The sequence below is a fragment of the Cupressus sempervirens genome, chromosome 1 (assembly GCF_028749045.1).
Source record: "Cupressus sempervirens isolate cs-2001-9-10 chromosome 1, ASM2874904v1, whole genome shotgun sequence".
Classification (NCBI taxonomy): domain Eukaryota; kingdom Viridiplantae; phylum Streptophyta; class Pinopsida; order Cupressales; family Cupressaceae; genus Cupressus; species Cupressus sempervirens.
This window is the reverse complement of record NC_143118.1, coordinates 834,956,401-834,967,935: the sequence shown is the minus strand read 5'-3', so window position 1 is coordinate 834,967,935 and position 11,535 is coordinate 834,956,401. Positions and strand designations below refer to the sequence as shown.

Genomic DNA, 11,535 nt, shown 5'->3' with positions numbered 1-11,535 from the left:
TTATTTAATTCTTTTCTCAATTAATTTCCATTTTATTAATTAAGATCAAAATATCTAAAGATCATGATATTATATTAATTTTTTCCAAATAATTAAATTATTAATTAAATCTTTTAATTTTAGACTTAATTAATAGAAAATTCACCATAGACCTCCAAGATAAAATATGAAAACCCATCGTAGAACAATCCATACAAAATCAATCTAAAGGGTTAAAATCACGAATTATGTCATCTGACACATTCAGAAGGTAAAATATCTTGGACACTTGTCCTACCTCACTAGGACAAATGGTTTAGGGGTTTAGGATTTGGACTTGAGAATTTATCTTCCTTCTCTTACCATTGAGATAGTGCGATAGGGTACGCTCATCTTGGCAATTCAGGGAAGTCAATACCTGGTACCTGCAACCTGCATAAAACCCATGCATGTACATACAATATACATATGCTAAGCTAAATAGGCAATGGCAGGAAGTGGTGCATCGTGTAGATCTCGACTAGCAGGTGACTACGACTCCCTTCCTTAACCACATCAGTAACGCCATACATAAGAACAAACACGCACACCATACACATGCCAATATGGGGTAAGTATCCATAATACAACACATGTGATAATAAACCATCTAACTACTCATCATCAATAACTGAAAATAATGTAATAATCATCATGCATATATGAAATGTAGAGTCTAAGTAATCTCATCATACATCAACTGAATCCATAGCACAATATCTGATAGTCTCGAAACAATGCTACTAACCATCAACATAAAACTAGTCTAACATAGTTTGACAATAATAGCAACAATATGTCCAGAAAAATGTAAATGAGGGCAGACACTACACAAATGGTATAAAACACCAAAGCTTGAAGAGTTGATCAATCAAACATGGAAAACTTCCTCCAAAATAGGAACAAAAAAAAAGTGTCCATATGGTGAATGATCCATCTAACTGAAATGAATAGGTACCCATCCACTGCATAGGCCTAGTACATAGGAAGAAATACTATATACATAGATCACTCAAATGAACCAAAGAAGCATTAGAGCCAACAAGGGAAACCCCCTATAGTGTGGAAAAGGGAGACATGACATGCAATTGAAAAGGATAGCCAACAAGAATTGCATGTTAAGGAACTAAGAACAACAAGATGCACCAAAAGTACATAATAGTCTTATATAAGGTGATAAGTCTCTAGACAGGGATCATGAGCCTAGTTTCATGGAAGGAGCAATCATGTGATAAAAGTAGATGAAAAACAAAGGAAAATATCTTGACTCCCCAACCAACTTCATCAGCAGTGCATGTGTAATAAGACACAAGATGTGGTAAATCCCAAGAAGATAAAAAATTGTATGAGCAACACTTTATCTTAGCGTTTTTACATATAAATTCTTGCAAGAGATGTCAACAAAGATCATAAGAGATAAGAGGTTGGTAAAATAAAATGAACAACCCAAGATGAGTCATCCCTAATCCCTAGATCTAAAACATCCAAGATATTCACCAGAATAGAAAAATGCAAAAAATGAGAAAATTAGACCTAGGACAAAATTTGGAAAAAAATATCCATATCATTGAAATGATCACAAAACAAGCTTCCCAACGATGTAAAGTTTTTGAAAAAAGGAGTTCGAATGCTCAAGATATGTTTGCCAGAGTGCAAAATAGAAACTCTAGCTTTGACAACAAAAAAAGCCATAAAAAATACAAATTTATTAAATTAAACCTTTATAAATGAACAGAGGTTGGAAATAGCTTTCCGATGGTATAAGATTTGTCAAAAAATGAATCTGTATGACCAAGATACAACCAAAATAATGAAGATAGTTCTAAAAGGGCTCAAAAGGGGTTTGAAAGTGTTGATGTAGTGATTACAATAACATGCCAATCGATTGAATTTGATGGCCAAATGGTCGTTGCTACAAAAAAAATCCATGCCAAAAAAATAACTTACATGTAAAGATCACCTGCATGCAAAGATAACCTGTCACCTGAAAGAATGGAATAACAAAGCAAGGGTTTGGGCTCTGAAAATATGAAAGATTATATTATCATATCAAACAAATTAATAAAAGATATAATGTTCAATCCTTATAAAGATGATTTGGTAACCTAAAATAGGAACCCCTAAAAAGTAATTATTTAATAATTAACATAATTATTAAATGTTGCTAATCCATAAAGTGTTATCTTAAGAGAGAAGTACTAGTAACTTAATGTTTAAGTCAAGATGACTTAATAAATAAGTTATTATTGTATTATAACAAGAGAAAGAAAGGTGACGACTCTGCCTTGAAATGCCTAGTTGGTCAAATAACATGACACTAATTTGAGAGAAAAAAACCAAACATGTTTTGACCTCCTAAAGACAAATAATCATGTCTAAATGTGATTTTTGTTAAAAAAAAGTTACATATTAATGGGAAAGGCCATGGAACCCCCATGTGCTTGCCCTTATCTCTTAGGCTCGAGTGCTACGCAACGAAAAAACTATTTTGGAGTGAGGTTTGTAAAACATATCATATTATAGGAAATATAATTCATTGAAACTGAAGGCACATTCCCTCATTATCTAACCCATCAAGAGACAAATAAGTGTTATGAACTAGAGTGTCTTGAGAAACATATTTGCCAATATGAACATTGATCTCACTTGATTGGTTGTGTCGAGGGATATGCTTGTCATTTTATAATTGTCTTAATGAAATAGGATGACCCACCATTGGCGGCGAGGTGTGATGAGAATAAACTACCTGGAGTATTGAAACAACTACACTATATTAGGAAGTAGGAAATGTCATTGCCAACATGAGAGGGTTGATATAATTTGAATCTTGGGAGCTTGAAATCACTCACTTAGAAGCTTTGGGAAGGTGTTTAGGTGCTTTAACATTCTTACCATTACATGCTTTACCACCATGAACCAACTAGCCTCATCCTTAAAGCATGATCACGAGCTTATAGGAGTATGTTTAGAATACTAAACAACCAGCATACAATCTCTCATATTGTGGGTCGATGCTTAACATTGATAACAAGTGGTTTGGAGATGGATATGTAAATTCTTTGGAAGTATTGAGATTCTCAAATTTCAATATCCATAGTTTCCTTGAGGTGTTTTGAAAGGCCAACCTTATTATAAACTTGACATTTATGTTAAGCTAAGTTTATATATTTGGGCTCAACACAAACAAGTACTCATAAAGAACCACTATTCAATATAGAAAGTGCCATAAAGGCATAGGTAGGTTAGGGGAGTCAACCCAACTTGGAACACAAAGCGACTTTTCAACTGTGATAGAAAAGTCATATTCCAAGGTTTGAAAACAAGTAAGAATAAAATATATAAGGGCCCCATGTGAGAACAACCTGAGCATGATTGGCTTTAACCAAAAAAGAAAAAAAAGCCTTTAAAATGTTTTACATAATGACTAGACAATCCTAAGTGGGGTAAAAGATTTGGACACCTAGCCACAAAACACACTTTTGGGTGTGGGGGAAGGGCTTTCTCACAAAGTAACCCAAAAAAGTATTATTTTCGCTATTTGTAACTTTCTTCAATTTTTGGAAGTGGAAGAACAAAATGTGGAGGTGAGTTAGTAGAGATATTTTGTGAGCCACCTTTAGGATAAATTTTTGAGGTTGTTTGGACTAGGGAACCAAGGAATATTGTCATCGAGTGCTCAACTCCATTGACAATATTTGGTGAAGAATTGATAGTCAAAGTCATTTAAAAGAAATAGGGGATAAAACCTCAAACCATATGATTTTTTTATACATAAAACTTCTCATAAAGAAATACAAAATGACATACACAAGAAAGCGACTTATTCTCATTTTCATTTCAACTTTCTCTTTATTTTTCCTAATTCCTAATTGTATAAAAATTATTTTGTAAATAACACTTTATAAATAAATAAACAAACTAAAAATGAAATTGAGAGTACATGAAGATGCACATTATTTTTTTTTGAAGAAATATAATGAAACAAACTTAGGCATGGGACCCATGTAGTGGGCTCTATTTTTTATGGAGCTAGAGGTCCTATTATAATTTTTTTTTTGTGGTTAAAGGTTTATTTAAAATAGGAGTTCTACTTTTTAGCTTTCTCAATTTAAGTAATAATTTTTTTGCCACATGTCAAAAATTGTTTATTGTTTAATATTTTTCCACCAAAACTTTAATGATAAATTTAAATCTTACTATAAAATTTATGGGATCAATTTAAGAACTAATTTTTTTAAACTGAACAAATATTCCTAAAATGTCTCATTCACCATCCACTTTATTTTGAAAGATGTCCCCCAAGTTAAATTTGTTTTTGCCACATGTCAACAATTGTTTTCTGTTTAATATTTTTCTATTTGATAAATTTAAATCTTTGTTTATGAAATCAATTTTCTTAAATTTAAGAACTAACCTTTTTAAAACTGAAACAAATATTCTAAAAAAAATCTCTTCCACCACTCTACTTTGAAAGAACTTTAATAATCAAAATTCACTATCTTATATTTAAAAAAAAGAAAAAACACTTGAAGTTATAACACCCTATTCTTAAATGTGTGCTTTTTCCTAAAGAATCTCATGTTCTACTTTGGCCTCATGAACGTTATTAAGATAAAAATCTTTCATTCATTTGTTTATGAAGCGAGAGGGTGCGCAAACCTTTACAATCCTCGAGTGCCAATGGAAGTCCATAATGTCGCCGTGGCTGCAGAATCAGTGAAGAGCAGGAGAATGAAAAACAAGAAAAGAAAAAGAAAACTCAAGCGCAACTTTGATAATGGCTCTGAGGAAAATCCTCGAACAGCAGAAGAAGAAATTTCTAAAATATCCTCAAGGAAAAGAAAAAGAAGGCGAAAATCTACAGGTGTAAATCGTTCTCCTGCCGAATCAGAACATAATGTTATGGAACCGTTCAAATCCAGTCAAAAGCAATCTCAGAGCGCAATGACGAGAAAAATTTCAAAGGCTCCGATGTCTTCATCGAAATCCAACAGCTTCCTTGACAAGGTAGAAAATTTTCAATGCAATCCAATTTAACAACGTGTTTTCAATAAGGCGAGTAATTTAGAACACAAACCGATTCAATAATTTGTTTTCAATACCATTTTTCTTGTATGCATAAATATGATGTACGTGGCAGTTTGAGTCGGATGTTTAATTTTTTTTCGAAAAAATCTGTGGTAGGTTTCCTTGTCAGTAGCTAATGTTGCTTGTAATCGCTCAGAATTAAAAAATGTAATGTGTCGGAAAGCGTAATTTGTTTGCAAATCAGAGATGACAACTAAAATGGTTTCTCAGAAATTAGATTATGGTTTATGCAGTTCAATTCAAGGGACTACTTTGCTGCACTAAATAAAATTCCAATTTGTAAGATATTAGTTGATAAGGAGGCAGCCCATCGAGGAAGCTGTCTTTTTACGTCCGTTTGATCCCTAGGGTAAGTTTTCAGGAAAGTTACAAGAATAACATGAACTTTTTCAATGAAATTAATTACTAAATTATTTAAAAGAGGGTGGCCAGAGCTCTGAAGTTTTTTCCCAGATAATTTGGGAAAATAATGGGCCATATATATTCATGGTAGACAATATTTGTAGAAAATATGTTAGATGGTAATTTTTCAAATACAGACCTCTAAAAAATAGCAGGAACAGTTTGAAGTAAAAATAATTCTGGGGACCTTATTATTGCACATGTCTCGATTTTTTTCTGTGAACTCCAGCAGAATACTAAGGGTAGCCTCCTTCCATAGGACTATCTTCTTTGTTAGATTTTCGTTTTTCCGAATTGTCACTTGATCAGAAGGTGTATTCACTTGTTTAGAGGAGGGCTTATAATTAAGCGGATGATTAAATCTAACGTAATTTTCACAACTTTGTTTGACAGCCTTGATGGAATTTGAGGCTTTAGAGTATATATGGGATCTAAGCACTGAAATAAAATCAAAATAACACCTCTGCTCACGAGCCAAAAAAGTGCAAATGCAATATGTATATTTGTCATGTATAATTGAAACAAGTATATGAATCTTTAGGAACTAGATAAGTATAGCGAGATACTAAAAATACCCGTAATTGTCATTCTATCAACTATCTATGTCTTGTGGTCATTAATACTTCAGAACATTCTACTGTTACTGAGACCCTCCCTGGATCTGCAGAATGTCAATGACTAGTGTAGTCAGAAAAAAACAGAGAGGGTGGTCCCTTTCTTCAGAATGATTTTCTGGTGTGAGAGTAGAGCCTGCCATAGACTCTTTCATTGACCCTCCCAGAATTGGCAAATCACTGACTAAAAATCATCACAGAATAAATCCAACCTAATGGTGGATAACAAAATTGTCCTTCCTTGGAAACAAGATTCACTAGGAGCAACTGTGGAACCCTCCAAACTATAGCAGATGAGAAAAATGCCACAATATAGATTGCAAAATACCATTTGAAGATTTCAAAGCATCAAGTTTTCAGAGAAAAACAATAAAAGCCCCGAAATAACATCTCACGTGAACTTTGCATTTTATAGAAACCATAAATGATTACTGAGGAAAAAAATCAACCAAATCTAAACGAAAACAAAGATACAGATATAATGCGGATCAGAGAATCCAAAACTCCGTTTTTGAGGGAAAATGGTAAAAGATTTACACCCAACTGATTTATTTTGAAGGGAAAAAGTTGTGGAAATTCATCACATAATTTATGACGAATTAGTAGAACTTATTAAGATAATATCTTATACTTTCTATAATAGTCAACTACTTGTCTGTAGTCCGTCTTTCAGTCTAGATAGGAATGTTTCCTATCCCGTCTCTTTTTTCTTCAGTCCAGATAGGAATGTTTCCTATCCTGTCTCTAGTTTTGTTTCTAATTCCGTCTTCAGTCTACGTTGTTTCTTTTAGAAACAACGTCCTTGTAATTCTTTATAAGGAACACATTTGTTCCTCTGTTAATCAATCAATCATCCGGAAATCCGTTAATCTGCCAACTCTTCTTGAATCTTGTAACATGGTATCAGAGCCATGATAAGGAATTTTTCGAAAAATTTATAATTTCTTTTGAAATTATTTGCACACCACGACAGTCGTCTCTTTTTTGCAGCCTCCTGGTCTGCAAAATCCGTGCCTATATCCTTGGGAAAGCTCGCAATTTTTTTCTGCAAATCACGTCCAAATCACATGCGTTTGAAGCAACTCGCGTCCATATATTTTCCAGCTCATTTGACAGTAAAATCGCGATTGTAGGGTCAAGGATTAGTTCATTTTGTTTGCATTCTTCATCATTTGCGCTCTCCCTGGAAAAAAATCTGCTATTTTTATCAAGAAATCTGAAGTTTTTTCAGCCTTTTTCAGCCAGGGCCTTTTTTTTCGAAACCCTAATTTTTGGGGTCGGAAAATTTTTTTGTTTACAGATTCTTGGTGGGTTTTTCGAGACCTCATCTAGGTCTTCGTTAGAATTTTTTGGGTACCTCATTTTTCGTGCCTCGATTTTCGAGCCGACGGATTTACATTGCGACTGCAGATTCCTTCTGGGTTTTCTGTCTACTCTTCTGGGCACTTGTCATTTTTTTTTCTGGGTCAGCCTCAACATTGCCTCGAACTTCGTGCAAATGGCATCTTTGACTAATCTGATGTTGGAGGGCAGTCTACGATTCAATGGCCACAATTATAATCATTGGAAGCAGCGCATGTTAACCATCTTCGAATATCGTCGTTTGGATGAGCTTGTTCTAGGCACAAAGACTCGTCTGACTTCTCCGGGTCCTGATCAAGGCGAAGCTGCATTTTTCGCCTTCTGAATCTGTTTCTGTTTTATTATGGGTTTGTTGATTTTCTCCTCAAAAATCATTTCAAGTTGTCTGTAATACGCAAGGTTGTGTGAAATTCTGGGTTTGTTGATTTTCTCCTCAAAAATCATTTCAAGTTGTCTGTAATACGCAAGGTTGTGTGACATTCTGGGTTTGTTGATTTTCTCCTCAAAAATCATTTCAAGTTGTCTGTAATACGCAAGGTTGCGTGAGATTCTGGGTTTTACCGTTTTTCCCACAAAAACGAAGTTTTGTAAATGCAACTTATTTTGAGTCATAGCACTCTTCTAGCAAAGCTTCTTGGTTTCAGCATTCTGTAGATCCAGGGAGGGTCTCAGTTATCACAGAATGTTCCGACATCCATACGTTGACCATTAAGGGAGGGTATTAAGATAATATCTTATACTTTCTATAATAGTCAACTACTTGTCTGTAGTCCGTCTTTCAGTCTAGATAAGAATGTTTCCTATCCCGTCTCTTTTTTCTTCAGTCCAGATAGGAATGTTTGTAATGTCCCCTCTTTAGTTCGACATGGCATTGATCATGGATTTGCCTATTCCAGACTCTCGTAGGCAAATGGTGTGGAAAGAGAGTCAATTCTGCGGATCAGATAGTCATATCTTGCTCTTGAAGAAGTGTTAAGAGGTTATATTTTATCATTATGTGATATTGGGGCCCACATGTTATAATTTTAATTTGAGTTGCACTTTTTATTTTATAAAATTACTTTATTATAAAAAAGTGCATTATAATGAGAAATTATAAAGGATGTTTCTAGAAGTTCTAGCAACTTCTTAGAAAAGTGAATAAATAGAGGGCTGGGCCTCTCATTTGGACATGCTTGGATTGGAGAACTCTTCTACTTCTTCATTGTGAAGACATTTGTGGACTTTGGATCTGCAAATTATTCGATCTTTGGGAACGAATCACTCCCTTGGATTGGCGACTTTGAGGGTGTGAAATATCACCTGAATTGTTGCACAATTGGAGTTGGTATTCAGCCATCTCATTGGAGCTTATTGAGAATTTGTTGTTAGGGTTTGTTTTTGGTTGGAATAAGGATTTCAGATTTGCCCTATCATTGGAGAAGCATTTGACAAGAGTTTGAAGACAGAATAAGTGCATTTTCAGAATTGGCAAAGCAGGGTTCGGAACCACATAATTGCTCATATCTCCTCAACCCCTTGGAGTTATTTTTTATGGTTTTACAGGGTTACTACCTAACCCTAGGCGCCCATTTTCCTTGCATTTGGGGGTCCCAAAACCCTAATATTATTTTATTTCAGCAGCCGTACAGGTACGGCCTGGTACGGCCCTGCTAGTTTGGGCAGCAGCAGCAAATTAAGGACAGTTTGGGGGTGCGGTTGGAGGTCTTCATCAACGATCTGCAGCAAAACGTGGTGTTCTTCCATAGTTCTTCAAACCAGGTTCTTGCATTCTGAAATATATGTCAATTTTTGGGTAAATTTGCTGTCATATAGTCATTGTAATAATCAGTCCAGAATTGGTAATAAAATAATTTCAGAATTTATTGCATTGTAATTGAAATATAGTTCAATGGCTTTATATATATTGTAATTCTGTGATTATATTCTGAAAGTATCAAATCTGAAATTACCATATTCTGAATATTGTTACTGTTACACGCCAAGTGTTTGACAAAATTCCTAAGTTCAGTTTGAAGGTTTCTGTGGCCTTTATAGTGAGGGTCATTACAGTGGTATCAGAGCTATAAGTCCTGCCATCCTGTGGAGGTCTTATAGGGAATTTGGAATAGCTGGATAGGAGGGAAAGTGTTTGACGAAATGTCAAAACACTAAAATCAGAGCATGCGACAAAGGCCTTATAATTTTCGCAATACCAAAGCAAGACAAGATAGGATTTTTGACCTGCAGAGCGAACAGTCTAGCTCATCTATCCAGGTGGACATAGAATCCAGTCATACAGACACAGGGGAGGTATTTTTTGATCAAGACTACGACTACAATATGGATAGAGGCGGGAATGCCGGTCCAGATCCGCAAGAGGAAAGATTTTTACAGTTATTAGACACCCTGGCACAGGGACAGCGATTAGCCGAACAAAGAGCACAAGAACAGAATCAGAGAATGGAGCTTATGATGCAGATGATGGCTCGACAAATGGGGTTGAACGCTAACATAGGTGGAGGAAATAATCAGAATGGTCACAATCAGAATGGGAATAATCAGGATGAGAGACATAATGGAGGCGAACAAATTGGGAACAATTTCGGTCATGCCCCCCAGCAAGCTCAGACAGTAAGTTCGAGGCCTATGATTCCTACGTTCCTTCCTAGAGCTCCAGAGCAGCCGGTACCAGAACCCCAGATCACTGACATACAGGATCAGCTGAGGAGAGATTGGGAAGCAGGAGGACCAGATTTTACAGCTGCAATCACCTTTAGAGAGTATATGGATGTGCGGATGAAGCATATGCCCCGTGGACAAGACAGGACTCAGAACTGTGAGCTACGAAAGAAAGTAGGAAAACTACAGTTACCATATTATGATGGCTCGGGGAAGTCTACAGCAAGAGCTTGGGTTCAAAAGCTTGACACATACTTTCAATTGAATCCTATGTCTGAGGAAGAAGCTATTATGTATGCAGCAATTCACCTGGATGGGTTAGCACACGAATGGTGGCATCATGGTATGATCACTATGGGTCATGCACACATTACCTCATATGTGGAGTTTACGGAGAGACTGATTGAACGTTTTGATAAGAAAGATCCAGAACTCCATTTCAAGGAATTAGCCCAGCTTAAACAATGGGGCTCATTGGAAACATACATTTCAGAGTTTCAGAAACTTGCAGTGTTAGTAACAGATGTATCTGAACGAAGGCTATTGGTTTTATTTATGGATGGGTTAGTTGATCCGTTGAGAGGGTGGATTAAAGCTCTCAACCCTCCCACTTTGCAGGAAGCCATTAAGAAAGCTCGTGACATGGATTCCTCTTCAGCTTCTAAAAATAAATTTCAGGCAAAGAGTTTCCCTTCAGGAAAAGATAAGGACAGGAAACCCTTTCATAGAGAGGCACAGCTACCTAAGGAAGAAAGTAAGAGGCTGGACAAGGAGACACTTAATGACTTGCGTAGGAAGAAGCTATGCTTCTATTGCAAAGGCCCGTATGAGTACGGCCATGACTGTCCTATGAGGCCAAAAGGGAAGGCCAACCGGGCAATGTGGGCTTATTACGAAGGCTCAGATTCAGATGGTTCAGAACATCATGATGAGGATCCTGATGAAGCAGAGGGAGAGCAGGAGATAGACAGTGCAGGGCAAAGGCAGGAAACAGAGCTACATTTACAGGAAGCACGACTGTCTAGTATCCAGAGAGAGGGATCTTTCAGACTTCGGGGAGTCTTGGCTGGACAGAAGGTTATTACATTGTTGGACACAGGTGCCACGCATAATTTCATTGATGCACGATTTGTAGAGAAGCGTGGACTCATTACTGAGGAGTTCGAAGGACTAAGAGTCAAGGTAGCTGATGGATACACTCTTCGTTGTGACAGGATGGTACGAGACTTACCTTTGCGCTTGAACAACTATGAGTTTAAGGCGAATTATCATGTGGTCAACATGGGTGACATGGACATAGTACTTGGGATGCAGTGGCTACATTCATTGAAGGTGGTTACCCTGAGATTAGAGGATATGGAGATACAATTCGAAATGAATGGTAGGATTC

General features: G+C 36.1%; 1 protein-coding gene across 5 annotated transcripts in view; it reads left to right on the top strand.

Moving 5' to 3' along the window:
- Positions 1-4,603: 4,603 nt before the first annotated feature.
- The window catches only part of LOC149580443 (S-adenosyl-L-methionine-dependent methyltransferases superfamily protein), a 53,196-nt gene continuing 46,264 nt past the window's right edge, over positions 4,604-11,535 (top strand). For 2 of the 5 annotated variants that reach the window (XM_089790944.1, XM_089790935.1), the window contains exon 1: positions 4,604-5,025. In XM_089790944.1, the coding sequence (XP_089647070.1) occupies positions 4,615-5,025 (411 nt within the window). In that variant the 5' untranslated portion in view covers positions 4,604-4,614. The remainder of the gene's footprint in view (positions 5,026-11,535) is intronic. The other 3 variants (XR_016353642.1, XM_089790951.1, XM_089790956.1) reach the window with 2 other exon arrangements.